At 33.8% G+C, this 16,473-nt stretch overlaps 2 protein-coding genes across 3 annotated transcripts; one reads left to right on the forward strand and one right to left on the reverse strand.

The window, feature by feature from the left end:
• LOC18586315 (uncharacterized protein YKR070W) lies at positions 206-4,724 on the reverse strand. Of its 2 annotated transcripts, none has more exons than XM_007009624.2 (12): positions 4,534-4,724; positions 4,306-4,409; positions 4,088-4,123; positions 3,719-3,792; positions 3,581-3,621; positions 2,918-2,989; positions 2,621-2,813; positions 1,955-2,050; positions 1,473-1,540; positions 802-1,006; positions 590-636; positions 206-496 (listed from the first exon to the last, which is right to left on the reverse strand). In XM_007009624.2, the coding sequence occupies exons 1-12, from the start codon at positions 4,632-4,634 to the stop codon at positions 469-471; spliced, it is 1,065 nt and encodes a 354-aa protein (XP_007009686.2). In that variant the 5' UTR covers positions 4,635-4,724; the 3' UTR covers positions 206-468. The 2 variants fall into 2 exon arrangements, with proteins under 2 accessions (XP_007009686.2, XP_007009685.2); XM_007009623.2 differs by having other exon boundaries at positions 590-673.
• LOC18586316 (zinc finger CCCH domain-containing protein 11) lies at positions 5,401-9,392 on the forward strand. The gene is made up of 8 exons (XM_018128610.1): positions 5,401-5,757; positions 6,287-6,371; positions 6,475-6,615; positions 6,742-6,830; positions 7,344-7,532; positions 7,730-7,860; positions 7,939-8,038; positions 9,042-9,392. The coding sequence occupies exons 1-8, from the start codon at positions 5,581-5,583 to the stop codon at positions 9,222-9,224; spliced, it is 1,095 nt and encodes a 364-aa protein (XP_017984099.1). The 5' UTR covers positions 5,401-5,580; the 3' UTR covers positions 9,225-9,392.

Here is a 16,473-nt window from a genome sequence, read left to right on the forward strand (position 1 = left end):
TAAAAAATTTTAATTATATGTCAAAATTTTATTAAAATAATAATTATATATAAAATTCATATTCAACTAAATTTTTATATTTTTATTTTAAATTAAATAAATTTACTTTTTATCAAATAAATTTATCCATAAAATGACATTCCTCTAAAAACAAGATATCCATTAATAAAAGAGAAAATCCAGATTTCGATGGTTAAACAAGATATAAATTACAATTAACTCTCGATTACGATGAATTTATTCTCAATTACGAAAGAAAATCCCTTCAATCTCATTGTAATGTCAAACTGGATCTAGAAAATAGTATTACCAATGGTGGTATCTATGAATACATTCAAATAAACCCCAAAATTTCGTTGGGACAATGAGCTTTGGTTCTACCAAAAATATGTTTCTAAGGACAATATGAATAAACACTTGGAAGAAGGGCAGATTGCTAAGAATTATACTCTCTTCTCAGAATATAGTCTACTGCCTCCTCAACAGTGTCAACAACCTGCACAGCAAACAGGGAAGCCTCTAATACGGTAAACCAAAGAAGTATGACAGATTTCTTTTTGACAGCATTAAGATTGATTAGTCAACTTGCCAGGTTTGCTGGAAATTCTGCATGATTATCTTTTCCTCGGAAAACACCTGTCCTTGTCAAGATAGAAAACCAAGGATGCCCGGACTGGAAATTAAAAGATGTACAAAGGTTTTGATCCTCAAGGCTCAAACAAAAGCATAACTGAATGGACTTCTTCTGTCTGTGAGTTTTGTGCACACGATTGAGGAATTATAAGGTGTATGTAGACAAACCTGCCTTGCGCCTTTGACATCAACTGAAGGATTATCACCAATCATGTAAAGTGTTTCAAAAGGATGTGATCCAGAAACTCCATTGTTCTCAGAATGATCTATGCAAGAAGATGACTGGAGTTGGCTCAATATTGCTTCAGCATTCTTGAAGACAAATGGATTTGGTTTCCCATAAGATACATACTCTAGACCTTTGGGGTTGATTCTACAAAAAGTACAAGCATAAAAGTAGTAATAGAGGACACAACTGTTTACAAAGAGGTTATATGTATGATCCGTCAAGTCTTTTGCCATATGGAGTTTATTGAAAGCCTGCAGGTGAAGAGATCATTCTTCAGATCTTCTTACTGGAAAATCTACAACTTAGTTTATAAATCTAAGGATAAGTATTTCACTAGATAAAAAGAATGATCTCGTAGTTTATTGAAATGAAAAAACAGTCACACCAGAAAGTACAAGTATTACTATGACAATGTCTTAGTCACTTCCCTGACTTGGGTAGTGAACAAACAGAAAATATTCAAACAAAATTCTCTTTTCAAAATACTGGAGATGTATTTCCATTTTTCTATTTAAAAAAGCCAACGGAGTTATATACAACCCAGGTGGTGATTCAAGCTGAATTCTCAATTTGATGTGAATTATCTAATGCAATGAGACATTAACCTTACATGTTGAAGATGCTCTCCAGTGCAATTCTAAAAGCACCCAATCCAAGACGCTCAGATGGAAAGGCAGCCTGTTCAGGGCACTAGTAAGTTTAGTGCAAAATTCACTTCATGGAAAATGAGAAGTATTAAAAGAATTAAATCCTATCCCATAACAGAGAGCAGAAGTTTGCTTAAGGGTAAGGCCAAGTCAAAAGAAGTGGAAGTTCTAGTAACTACATTAAAATAGTCAATAATATAGTTATCAACATGCTTGATGCCAAGAGCACAGCATAGGCACAGGCAGTTGTAAGCCTGTAACCTTATGTATTAAATCTCAAACTCTCCGGTTTACAGATATTTGTAAGCAAAAGAAAAGAGGTTCTATTATGAGCCCCTTGAATTCAGGATTGTTCTCTGTCCATCTGCATAATGTGGTTCAACGCTGAGTCCCTATGAAACATTCCATGAAACTCTCTTATACATAAATAAGCACAACAACAAACCTGATATTCAAGATCATCCGCGGCAAAATATAAAGGTGGTTGGTTTCTATTTGCATCTCCAGGAAGGCCTCCAGATCTTAAAATGTCACATAGCACCTGAAGCAATCAATTTATAAGATGTTGTGGAAGGACAAGATCATTTCTAATAGAATGTTGAGTAATTAAAGTTTTTCCACTGTCACAAGTAGAGGTTAATTAGAACTTTTAGGAAAAGCACAATCCAAGTCCTCATAAAGCAATGCAGTTCAAACTATAATCTAATCTAAAATGTGAAACTCAAAATGCCACATTATTGCATGAAATCAACATTTTCAAATCTTAAAGCAAATGATTTCATGAAACTGTTTCACAAATTTGGGACAAGGGTATGTCATCAAGCAACGAACAAGACATTATCATTGAAATGTTTCCAACATTTCTGTTAATGATTTCTTTCTCTAAAGTAAAGTAAACAGAAGCATGTAATTCAACAATTTCACAACTTGCTTTCATTTCACATTGAATATCATGAACACCAGAATAAGTTATGGTGCAATATCAAATTAACCAAACAAGAAAATCGCTTAATAAAGAGTTTGAAAGTACACCATTCAAGGGCACTTTTGGTTGAGATTTGAAGATGCACATAGACTTACAGTTCTAATTCAAAAGTAGAATAAGAAACACCTGAATGTCCCTGCCCCAGTCTACAGGATCACTGACAACAAATGCTGCCTTAATCCTTTCTGAGAAAACATCATATCTTGGCACTGCTGGTGTCTTCCTATCTGACACAGGTGCAGTTGTCCATCTCTTATATTGAGATACAGGATCAATGATCTCAAAGTAAGATGCATATTCTTCCAAGGACAGAACTTTTCTAGCACCAAAATAACTTAGCTGTATATATTTCCAAAAAAATTAAAAACCTATGCAACAGAAATCAGGACTTTTCCAGACCTAAACATGAAACTGAGCCCTTACTTGAAGCCATACTCAGACATCACCAAAGCAGGGTTCCCTTTCCCAGTAGCAATAATGAGTTCATTCTCAAATCTGACTTGGAAAAAACAAATATCAGCAAACTCTATCATGAACATCTAAATAAATCAAGGCAATTGGAAAGAACTAGAGTAGCACATAGGTTGTATGTTAACTATAAGTTAATGATGTCAATATTCAAGAGAAAAGAACTCTAGAAGCAAAAGAAAAGGATTCCACATTCTAGAAATTAATATAAATCTCCTCCTTTTCAGTTAGACTGATCATGCTAAACTTGTTAAAATAGAATATCTTTCAGAAAACAAGATGATGCGCAATTCACCCAAGTCTTATCTACTATAATTATATCAAGAACAAAAACCTATAATGTCTGATACAATTATGAAATCTTAAGATTTTTGGAAACTTAGCTACTCCACAGTTGATCCTCTAATCCAACTACTTTCTTCCAACATGTTATATGGAAGAGATCAAAGTCATCCTCATTGCAATTCCCAGAAGAAGCAAATGTTGATATTTACCAATCCAAAGTTAGCTTGCATAAATCCAATTACAACACCTCAAGTAACCATGATCTCATTTATTGATAATCTAGTGATAGCATGTGGTAAGTCAAAATACAATGCAGAATCAATATCTACTCACTTCTTCAATAAATTTCTAAAAGGTGAGTGACCCTGTACAACCTGCATCATAAGTAAATGTCAGCAATCCATTTTTCAAACACACAAACATTAAAAACATGGAAAACTCTACATTCATATAAAAACACCTACACCCTACCTGAGAAGGCAAAATATTTACCCCCAAAAGTTCACTTAACTCCTTGGCTCGCTTAGTTTCTGGGACACCACCTCCTATTTAAGTCAAACAGCCATGTCATTTTACCAATGACATAATATAATACTCCTTATACTACTCTCACATAAATATTCCGTAGGTTAAATTTAGCATTGCAGTTGGATTGCCACATAATGCTGAATAAGTTCACAGTTTTCCAACTACCAGAACACCAATTTAGACCTTTAATTATATATGTTTAGCATCATTTTATAAAATTATAGCTAAAAATGTAAAATATTATAATCAATGCAAACCTGTATGGTTCCATCAATATTAATAATAAACTAGACTCACTTTAAAATGACTCACCATTTGTCAAGAACAAGTATGGAACCTTCAATTCACCTATTGAAGAATTCATTAAAAAATATACTATATATTAGTAATTAGTCGTACTGATCAACAGTTATTTTTTCCTCTTTTTCTTAATTTTCTTGCATTTGAAGGCAACCAAACAAATTTAATACAGAGAAAATAAAATTCATGACAGTAATGAAAGTCAAAAAAATAAAATTCTTTTATAGTACCAGAATCTCCGTACAATCTTCTCAAAGCTTGCGGAGAACCTCCAATAGGAACACGGCCGCGAAGAATAACCCCATCGATATCAAATGCAATTCCAAAATTACACCTGAAATTGAAAAAACAACCTCAATTTTCAAAATTTCTGATTCATTCTCATTTTCCATGCAATTTCTAGGGAACCAAACAAGAATTTTAAACAAAATTTCGTTTTTTTTCCCTAAAAAATGAACCTTTTTTGGTGGTTGGAGCGAAGCTGAGACGATTGAAACAAAACTGGAGCTCTGTTTTTTAATTGGGAAACCCTAGAAATCGTCGTTGCGTGAAATCTCATTTCCAAACCTAGCTCTCTCCCCTTCCTTCCTTCTCTGAAGAGTGAAAACTCTTGTGGTCACCAGAAGCTTGAAGCTGGTGGCTCTCTCTCATCCTCCCTGGAGTTCTTGGCCGTTATTTTACGATTTATTAAAACGACATCGTTTAATTATATTATTTCTTAAAAAGTGAAAATTACCAAAATTGTTGTAGTTTTTTTTTTTGTCTTAATTTGTGTTCCATTATTATTAAATTTTCAAATAGGTAAAATCCTATGTCATGTCAGACGCCTAAAAGGAAATAAATAAAATATTTAATCCTATGTCGAGTTTTAAGCTAGATTTTGAAAAGCTTACAAGTATAAACATTATATGATTCGATAAGTTAATTTTTTTTAAAAAAAATTGATATTAAAATAAATTTGATTTAAACTCGATTCACACCAATCATCTCTAAAGTGATCAACGGTATGAGAACATGTTTAAATTGAGTAGAGAAAAATGTAAATCAAGTATTTCAAAAAAAATATGTGTAATGTTTTAATTTCATACGAGATAGATAAAAAATTTTAAAAAAATTTATACATCGTAGATGTTTTTTGAGAAAGAAAATAATAATCTTGTGACACCTATAATAAGCGCTATTTGAAATACATAAAAATATACTTCAAATAAAAACTTATGAAAATGATTAATAAACAATTTTGTGTGTATTTTTTTTTTTCACATATTAGCAAACAGTTACCATTAACATAACCCTTGAGCGAGGACAAAGTCGTCATTTCAGATAAATAAAACAAAATCCCCTCTGTCCTGTGTCGCTTCTCCATCTCCACGCCATTGTTAAACTCTCTTTAAAACCCTATTTCCTAATCTTCCCTGCAAAATAAAAAAGCTTCAAGCTTTCACCAATTTTTCGTTTTGATTTTAATTAGTTAATTTATTTTTTTTTGGCCGATTCCCAAAACAATGCCCCCGAAGCAGCAAGCGAAATCGAAAGCCGATTTGGCGAAGAAGCAAAAAATCGTAGAAGACAAAACCTTCGGTCTGAAGAACAAAAACAAAAGCAAAAACGTTCAGAAATATGTCCAAAGTCTCCAGCAAACGGTTCAAGCCAAACCCGACCCGTCTAAAGTCGCCGCTAAGGTACCCTTCTTTTTATTTTTAAAAAGTTTTTTTAATTAAATTCTCCTTGTTTGTTTTGAAAATTTTAACTTTTTTGAATAATAAAATTTGTGATTTTTATTTTTATATGGAATAATTGCTTATTTGAAGATTGAATATTGAAGTAAATATTAGTAGTACATATGAATGTAAAGTGCTTTTTAGTTAATGTTTTCATCGTTACTAAATGTAGTTCTGGTTTTTTATTATTTATGTTTTATTTATTAGCAACTTTCAAGGAAGTAAAAAGTAAGTAGGAAAAACAGTAATGAAATCAATTCTGAATAATTAATTATAATTATAATTGTAATGTAAGGATTTTGAAAGTGGGTGTATTTGGATGGAAATTTGTTAACTATGATTAAAGAAAAGCTTGGAAATTTAGTTAGGAGGTTGTGCTTGGTAGAATGAAAAATTAGCTCATATTTTTTTCTTCCTTTTTGATTTAGGAAAAAGAATTAGCTGATAATTATAGTAACTGGGTTACTCCTTTTATGGATGTTGTGAGCAGAAAAAGAAAGAGGAAGAGAAAGCAAGAGAGAAAGAGTTAAATGATTTGTTCAAAATTGCTGTTACCCAACCAAAAGTACCAGTAGGTATGTATGATGGTTTTTTCAAACTGAGTTATTTGTTGTTTTTATGTTTCTTATTTATACACTGGGTTGGCTTTGTTGATAATGGAAGTTGCATGTTGAATAGGTGTGGATCCCAAGTCCATAGTGTGTGAATTTTTTAAGGTGGGACAATGTATGAAGGGTTTTAAGTGCAAGTTTTCACACGATTTGAACGTTCAGCGGAAGGGTGAGAAGATTGATATTTACAGTGACAAGCGTGATCAAGGTAGTTGATACTGATAGACATTTAGTTGTTATGCAATATTTTGACCCTTTTTTCATGTTTGTTTTTTCTCTTCTCTTTTTCTGTATCAATGGGATTATGATTTTTTTGCGGTGTTTTTATCTTAAGAAACAATGGAGGACTGGGACCAGGAGACACTGGAGAAGGTTGTGGAATCAAAAAAAACAGAGTATAACCAGAATAAGCCTACTGAGATTGTATGTAATCTTTTTCCTGCTCAATTTATTATAGACATAAGATGTTGATGGTATTTTGGCTAATCATATCTTGACATTTACAGTTTCTGCTCTGCTGTCTTTTTCCCTGTGGTGAAGGATAGCAATGAAAGAATGATTTTGGACGCTAAGAATTAGTGTGACTAAGGGCAAAAACTTAGAAGGTAGAAAATTATGTTGGCAATTAGGTTTTGTCAAGTGGGCTCAGATTTTTATACTAATTATGATCATTAGGTGTTAATTTTAATTTTGGCTGATAATGATTGGCTGATTTCAATAGGAAGAAAGAAAAGTAGATCCCCTAGATCATTCTTGGAGCTTAATAGCCTTAGGTGACGTTCAGCCATTATTCTGCCCAAGCCATTCTTAACAAATTACATTTTGTCTACTGTTCTTCAATAAGATTCATTGTTTGTGATCTGATAACTACTTTCTGCAGTTATATATGTGGCGATGTATCATTATTTGTTGATTGTTTATAATACCTCTGTGCAGGTTTGCAAATACTTTCTGGAAGCTGTGGAAAAGAAACAGTATGGCTGGTTCTGGGAATGCCCAAATGGTGGCAAAGATTGTCACTACAGACATGCTCTTCCTCCAGGATATGTTTTGAAGTCTCAGATGAAGACACTTTTGGAGGAAGAGAGTGAGAAGATTTCTATCGAGGAAGAGATTGAAAACCAGGTAAAAAAATCATACTTAAGTTTGCCTAGTTGTAGTTTGCTTCTATTTTTTATGTATCACAACTCACAATGGCCATTTAGTTTCCTTTTTCTTTCTTCCCTCAATAAATGGACTATTTTAGCTTATATGTGCAAATATTTTCTTGTTTTCCGTGCTTATATTCGTTCTTGTTCTAATTGTTTGTCTGTTTATTTCAGCGCTCAAAATTAACAGCATCCACTCCAATGACTCCTGAGCTATTTATGCTATGGAAGACGAAAAAGATGGAAGAAAGAGAAGCTAGTTTGGCTGCACAACGAGCAGAGAGGGCTAAGAATGATCGCATGAGGTATTATCTTCCTGCAGGTTGCTCTGTATTAAAAATATTACATTGGAATGTTATTATATATTTGTTCGTCTATTTCAGTGGTCGTGAGTTGTTTCTCTTGGATGCAAGTTTGTTTGTGGATGATGCTGAGGCATATGAGGAATACCAGAGAGAAGAACCTGAGGTTGCTGAGCAGAAGGTAATTCTTCTACTATTAATTTTCAGTATCATTGACAACTCTCTGGCAGTTGGAAACTTGTTTTTCTGGTAAATCAACATCCTTCTTCAGTCCCCCCACCCACCACAAACAAACAGAAAAAAGAAAAACGAAAAAGGCCTTCTTATTCCCCCATGGGTTAAATTTTCTGATTCCAACTTACAGCAATCTAGAGCCTCAAGGTTCTATTTGAGTCTTCCTTATACATTTTTTTACTTTGATATCAGCTCACTTTTCTTTTTTGGTTGGCATGCATTGACCAGTACATGAATGCTTCCTCTGATCTCTATCAATTTTTTTTCCTGATAGTGTTGGGCTGTCCACTCATGCTTGTCTTTATCTCTAGCTTTTTCGATCACCTACCTTCTCCTCTGCTTTCTGTATACCTGCTTGCTTTGGAACAGAACAGAAGAGCATGCATCATAGATTTTTTCATGTGTACATGCATGGTCATTAATTACCATGGGTTGTTACTTGTAGAGTGGAGTACTGGAGTTATAATGTTTCACAGTGTAGTGCGTCATATTGAAATCTTGGATACCCTTTAGTATATAATTCATACTCTAACCATACATTGGCAGGAGGACTTTTTTTTTTTTGAAAGGTCATTGGCAGTAGGACTTTGAACAGAAAAAATTAAACTGCTTCACATCCTACATGGTTGAACAGCATATCAAAAACAAGCTCCACTCATCTGGCATGAAGTCAGTAGTGGGCTATGCATGTATTGATTATCGGTGCCCTACACTTTGATGCTCTTTGGATTTTGGAAATGCTTGAGAATATGGATTGGAACAGAATATGTTATTTATATCGGATCTGCAAACTTAGAATTTGAACTGATAACACTGCTATTTCGATCATCTGACTTACAGTGGGTAGAAACTCATAGTATATGGGGGTTTTCTTCTGTTAAGCATCATGACAATTTAAAATACATCTTATTTATGCTTTCTTAGCTCATTTTCATTGTCTTCAATTTCAGGTCAAGGATGATTCAACAGCAGCTGGGCCAAGTAATGCAACTAGTGCAGTTGCTGATTCTGATGACATCCTTCTTGATGATGAAGATGATGAGCTTGATATGGATGAGCTAAATGAGCTTGAAGCTAGTTTGTCTAGAACATCTATTCATATTCGGGAGCCAGGTATTCCAGCGTCATATTGAAATGATAAACATGTGGTAAACAGCCGTAAGATTCTTGAAGGATTAAGAGTTTGTAACCTAGCTTTTAACCGGCAATGGAAAATATTTTTGTTTGAAACTGGTAAGTGTTCTCTTGCGCACCTTTTCTGCTCTTTAATGTGGCAGTGTCAAGTTTTGCTTCTTGTAGCCTCTTCCTGATTAAGATATGTTGGTCTTTAGCAGAAAACTTAGTTGAGCCTCATAATCTAGTCATTGGGCTATAGTGGCCAACTTGTCTATCCCATAATTGGAGCTTTTCTTGCATGATATAGGTCAATCAAAGGCTATAAGTACTCTCACTTGAAAATATAAGTTTTTGCTAGTACATTGACTGAAATGGTTTCATGAAGAATTGCCTCTTATTGAATCTGATACCACAGTTAATCAAATCTTAGGCTTATGAGTTATGACACAATGTGCACCACCCAATCATTGTTGATGGGCTACCTCCTTGCACATTGAACTAATAAGACTTGATAATCCAACAAAAGCCCCAAAGTTAATGATCCTTTTTCTTCTCTTTTTCCATAATCTCTTTCTTCATTCCTCCCTTCTTCAATCTGATAACTCGGAACAATTTGAACTCCAAGGGAATCTTATCTTTCTTTTTTCTTTTTTCTTTTTTTTTGTCTCTATTTGGATTTTTGGACCCATGGTTTTGGTAGTATAAGGGATGAGAGTGTAATTTTGACTGAAAACTTGTTTTGATACATTGAGAGACTTCAATCCCCTCATGAACTCCTATTTCTTATCCAACCCTTTCAAAATTTCAAAGTCAAAGAAATGCAAGCAATAAGCAAATCATGACAATGAGGCATGAGCAAATCCCAAAACCAAAGTTTTCCACTTCTACGTTAGTGTACATGTCCAATCATTTAAAACAACATTAGAGCCTAGAATCACTGACTAATCAAATTTAAAGATTTGGTAAAGACTACCTAACCTTGTTATTTTCTTTCTCATTTCAAGCACATTTTTTTAATTACTTTCATGATTACAACTTGTAGAACACTCAATTGGTCAAGTCATTGAAATCAGTACATATTTCCTACTTTCAAATGAGATAGTATAAGCATTTTTTCCTCTTATGACTAAGCCTAATTGAACAGTAATGCATCTTCCTCTTAAACCCTACTCTGGGATTTGGATTTTACCCTCTAAAAGGAGGTAAAACAATTATTTGGTCAAGTTTTAATTGTTCTCTTCACAAGTGGTTTCTTGTCAAATTACAAGGAAGTTTGCAGCAAGCAACAGGGGGACTCTGATTAAGAAATGGAGTTTGATCTTAAATTTCAGTAGAGCCATTAACACATTTGTTTTCAAATCCTTAAGTATATTAAGAAAATCTGTCGTATCGAAGCAAATCTTTTAATATATCAAAAAAACTTGTCGCATTGAAGCATTTGAGTTAATGATATATGTACATATTCTTCATGTATTAAAATCAAAATAAAAATTCATGTAAGCATCTTGATAAATTATATTAAAAGAATAAAACAAAATATTAAAAAATTAATAAAATATGTTATAACTAATCATTTAACCCCTTATTAAACTTTAAAATTACTGAGACAGACTGAACCTTTAACTGAAACCTTTGGCCTTTTGGTGAGTCTTAGAAAGGAGGAGGAGTTGTAACCTTGTTGACAGGATCCCAGTATTATTCCTTAGAATTTGAGTCAAAGAGACATGGCCATAAATACAAAGAACGTTCCACAGCTTTCTTCCTGTCAAAATTCCACAGCTTGGATTAATCAATTCAAGGACCCCATCACATCCCTCAACGTGTTGTATTTAACCATATGTTTTTTTTTTGTTCACATTTTGACAGTCTAAACCTTTGAAAAAATTACCAAAAACAACAGACTAGACATATGATTGGTTGATTAAGGATGGTAATAATTATCTATAATAATAGTTACTACATATTAAGAGGGCTATTTTGCTAGTATCCCAAAGGTATCTTTTCACAATTTTTTTTTTTAACTTAAAGAAAATTCCATGGCAAAATTCAGATCAAATGAACATAGACAATAGATTTTTCAAAGTATTTTTTGGCTAAGTAAATATACCCCAAAGATCTTATCTTCAATGTAAAGCAATATTACTAGCCTTTTAAGACATGTGTTTTCAAATGCATAGGGAGTTTGACTTGTCTGGATAAGGAAGAATCAATGGGGAAGAAGGATAAAAGTAGAACTCAACCGACAACAAAAACTAAAAGAGAGAACATATAGCTGGAAGCAATTTTCTTCACAATTGTCTGCATGCAAGTTGCAGTTCGCTAACCCCTTCTTTCCTCCTTTTCTTCTTCCCCCAAAGACCAGCTTTGATGTTTGAAACAGCCAATAAGACAAGGCTGCAATGAGGGAAGATCATGGCATTTCCCCAAAATAAAGATAGCATGTTAAATCAGCTTGGAGGCCTTGGACCAATTATTCAAAAGAGAAAAAGAGGGATTCAAAAAGAGAAAAGTGGGATTTAAATTATGGATACGTATACACAGACCGACAATAAAATTTTTAAATTTCATATACGAACTTGATTGAATGTATATGGATTAAAACCATCTTCTAAGAATAGTTAAAAACCCACTCTTATTACATAAAATAATAATATTAATTAATATATATAATACAGCTTGTTTTTGATGAAATTATAGTAGTAAAATAATTCCAAAAGTTAATCATATACTTAATTAAGCAGTAGACTCGAAACCCTATAATAAGATTCATGTTGTTTTTGCTAGAGCAGTGACAGCATCAAATAGAGTTTGAAAGAGGGTTTTGTCTATAAGATGATGACCAAAAATAATATTTCTTTATGATCAGTTCACACTGTTAGGGTTTTTTTTTTTAAGGTAGATTTATATATTTTTTTCCTCTTTTTTACCATCTAGACTGAAAGAATCCATACATGCTGCATGCACCACCATGGAATCTACTAATTATATATAGTTGGCAAGCAAAGGCCAATATATAGTATATGTTTATGTATGGTATAAGGTTGAATATCCTTTATATAAATTAATAACACAAGTAAGATTTGGACGAGGAGATATGTTAAAGTATTCGATAATCGGCTTGTTCATCGATCTTTGATTAAAAAAACTCTTCAATTAATTACTTCATTATTGTCTCATTAATTGGATTAAGGCTAACATAGTTTATAAGTACTGATACAGACTAAGCAAAAAAGATAAGAGACAATCTTGGCTTGTATTTCAGGGTAGGTTAGCTTTTTATTATCATAAAGTTCCAAAGAAAATTCAGATGAAGAAAGTGAATATAAAAAGACAAATGGCCTGAAAAAGTCCGTTTCTGATCCAATGGATGGATGGGACTGGCATTCGAGCTAAGGAAATCAAATTCAGTCAATTCAACCATCATTTGAATCTCTTCTGGGAGTCATTCAAATCAAAAGCAGGTTTATGATGTGAGATATGAAAACTATGGGTTTCTCAAATTCCAATTATGTGGAAAAGAATAACAAGCAATCACCTAATAATGAAGAAAAAGCATTACCACTTGCACCCTCTCTTTATCACCCTTTGCTCTATCATTACTTAATGCTAATGCACAAGATTAAGCAATATATATATATATATATGTATTAATCCTTAGCCTAATTAATCATATAGTTTATCTCTAAAACTGAAATCTTATGCATGTATGATTTATGACATCATTGATGATTCTTTTTCTGTTTTTGACTGTGGAAAGAATTAAAAGGATTATACCTTTCCCACCATTCATAACCAAAATAGTCAAAGAGTAGGGAAAAAAAAGGTGAAGAAACAAAAGAAGAAGGAATTACAGTCAAAGGTTGCTGCAGTCACCATCGTATTATTTCATCATGTGCGGAAAGAGCGGGAGACATGCCATGTTATGCCAGGAAGGTGGGGCTGGAATGCATGATATGTTGATGATATAAGCATGATGATGTAAGAACACTGATGTCAAAAATGATCTCTGATTTGATCAAACCCTTTTTTTTTTTTCCTTTCTCCTTTCCCCAACACTTTGAATTTGATTGAGCTGCATATGTCAGATTCCATTACCATAATCCAACTCAATATGAAGAAGTAAGTTATTTAACCTTTTCCCAATGGCCAGAATCATCTCATTCAACCTTGAGACTGAGCTTTTACTGTTCTTTTCCAAGCATTTGAGAAGAACTGTGCACATGGTTTAAGCTGAACAAGATGAATGGTCCCACTAGACTGTTTTTATAATCCTAGTTTGATGAGTGGTCACATTCTAGCCATGGAGGAAAGCTGGTCAAATTCAAATTCTTTGAAAGCTTTTGTTCTTATCCAACCCTTTTCCATCTTTGAGCCATAGGGAAAGCAAGGGGATGGAGTTATGCAGGACAAATGAATGGATTTAGTCAACAAGATTCGATCATTGAGTAGTATCTTAAGGATTGGTTCAGAAAATGTAAATGAGTTATTAAGAAAAGGAATATTTAATTCAATGAGGCCACTTGCAGCAGATTCATTGAATTTCTTTTCAACAGGGAACAAATGTCACTTTTTCTGTCATTTTGTTCCACAATAAAATTTCCAGGCTCAACAAATGAGGGACTATTGTTTAAATGCATGTGTTTTACATGTGTATTTTGGGGGTTTTTTTTCTTCAACATGTGTACTACTCAAAATTAAAGAAGCAGGCATAACAGTTGAATACAAGACCTAATTTCAACCAGAAAATTCGGTTCCAAATATTGGGAGTCTTGTCCTTATCCCCTAAGCTACCCTTTTTCACCATGTTAGACATGTTCAAGTGGTCATTCCAAGTGAAAACCTGAAGGTCCATTCCAATCAAAATAGAGCAGATCAATCAGGTGTCATAAATGCAATGAGTTGAATTTTGACTGAAATCCCTTGTTTTTCAGTGGTTGAAATTGTTCCCTCACTGTTTTATTTCAGGGAAGTTATCTGGGTTTAAGAGGAAATTGCCTGTATGGATAAGCAAGAATCCCATCAAGACAGAAAAGAACAGAGGAAAGGAGTATTTCCGTACACTTTTCTACATTTATTTTCACCCCTAAAATCCTTTTTCCTGCCACCATATGAAACTGTGAACTGCAGATAAGCAGATTCAAGCCTTGAATAACTGATGTGACCTTTAATGATTACAAAACAAAGTTTTTAATGCTAACTGCCAAGCCAACTTTGTGGAAAAGAAAAAAGAAACAAATGATAGAGAAAAAGAGAGCAAGTAGGAGGAAGTTTATGCTATTTTCTTTTCACAGAAGCAAATAACATTAAGATGCAACATAGAGATAACATTCAGACTAAGAAACAGGGAAAATTAATATATGCATATACTCATTTTCTACAATGAAGTCAAGAAACAACAAAGAAAGAAGAAGATATAGGAATATTTTCTTCAGCCCATTGCTAACTACTCTTCTCTCTTTCTCTCTCCCTCCCCCATGTCTCAACTACCTAATCACCCTGCTTGAATATATGCAGCTTCTCTAATAAGAATATTTGCTATTTCCTGGTGGATTCATGGTTGCTGAGATTCTGTTGGCTGCCTTCTTCACTCGCCCAGCGTTGTCCTCCTTTTGTGACAGTGATCATAGTCCCCAGACTCTCCACAATTTCCCCAAATATTTTTTCTTTGATCCTTCCTCTCTTTGGTGGAAGAAGGGATTTCTCTTGCTTCACTGGCCTCGTGACTTTGCTATCCATGCTTTCTGCTATGAAAAAGAGTAGTTGGATGGTGTGGAAACTTAAAGCGAAAGGTATGAGAATAGTTTCAAAGTCAGGGGAGAAACAGAAGAGATGGGAAGAAGAAAGATAAGAAAGAAGTGCAGATGAGACTCGGGAGTTTAGGGACTCAGTGGGGTCTAATATTATCCTAGTGGGGTAGCACAACACTCACGAGCCAACGCAGTGACAGAACCATATGCAAGTGAGTGCGAAAGCAAAAAGAGTTCTAAAATAGACAGATGGTACTACTTTTTGTTGGGGTTATAAAAAATCAGACAAAAAAGCAAGCAATAGACAGCTCATAATTTTGGTTTTCATCGGATTGTTCTTCCTTAGTAAATTTGCTTTGATTACCGCTTCTAATATAAGTAATGGGACAGGATTGAACCCAAAAAGGGAGCTCTAAAGCACATGAATAAAAGCAATTCAAGATAAATTCTATCTGAAGGCAAACAGAAAACATTGCAAAGCACATACATGTACCTTATTTGATGTAGAAACCTATATAAACAGTGGCCACTTATTCCACAAAACATTGGCATATTAATCCTTATGTAATATTAGTCTATGTTACTTGGATTCAGAGGTGAGTATTGGATATGTATGTGTCTGATACAGGTCCAGGCAATTTTTTCTAAGTTTTTCCTTATATATGGAGGGTCGGACCTCCATATTCATGTCCATAGATTATGTGCTAGACATGGATACTTCACAAAAAACGAAGAGTCAGAACCTTGTAAAAGGTTGCATCAGAGGTATAGCAAGTTTTTGGGATCATGATTAGGAACAGGTTCAACTATCACAGGCTGGCACTGCAAAACTCAATGTTTACAAGGTGTTTTTCTTATTTTTTGCTGGCAGCATAGCACATCCTACTCATAAACTGTCATAGACCAATCTTTCAGTATTTATTTAGCCCAATATAATAGCAGAAGGCTCAAAACACTATAAGATTCATTGTCTGCTAATGACTACTTAACAAAGTTATAAAAAAGAATGGGTTGGTTCAGATGATGACCAAATATTGTCTCTTTCTAAAGTGTTCACACTGTTGGGGACTTTGATTGAAGATTTATCCTTGTCGTTTTCTTTTCCCCATCTTTTTTCTCATCCAGACAATAAGAATCCATGCACTAATATAGAATCTTCAAAGTTGGTAAGCAAAGACCAAAAGTATTATTATAATAATAGTAGAGAAAACTATACCAGGGTCTGAAATTCTGTACAAGGTTAGTTTGTACAGACAGTCTTTCTTTGAGACTCCGGCATCATTATCTCATGAACTGAAGGTACTTTCTTTCTGACACCGTTACCCCACTCAATCCTAGCTGCTTAGCTGTAGAGATTTAGAATGACCCAACACTAAAACCAAATAGAACCCGGACTGATATATTTCCAGCCCACAACCAAAAGTTGTTTGAATTTGATAATATATACTGCCTTAAGCAATGTGCAGAGATACAAAAAGGGGAAAAATTCCAAGGTTTTTTTTCTATGTAAGTGGGGTTG

Source organism: Theobroma cacao, chromosome 10 (genome assembly GCF_000208745.1).
Source record: "Theobroma cacao cultivar B97-61/B2 chromosome 10, Criollo_cocoa_genome_V2, whole genome shotgun sequence".
Classification (NCBI taxonomy): Eukaryota; Viridiplantae; Streptophyta; class Magnoliopsida; order Malvales; family Malvaceae; genus Theobroma; species Theobroma cacao.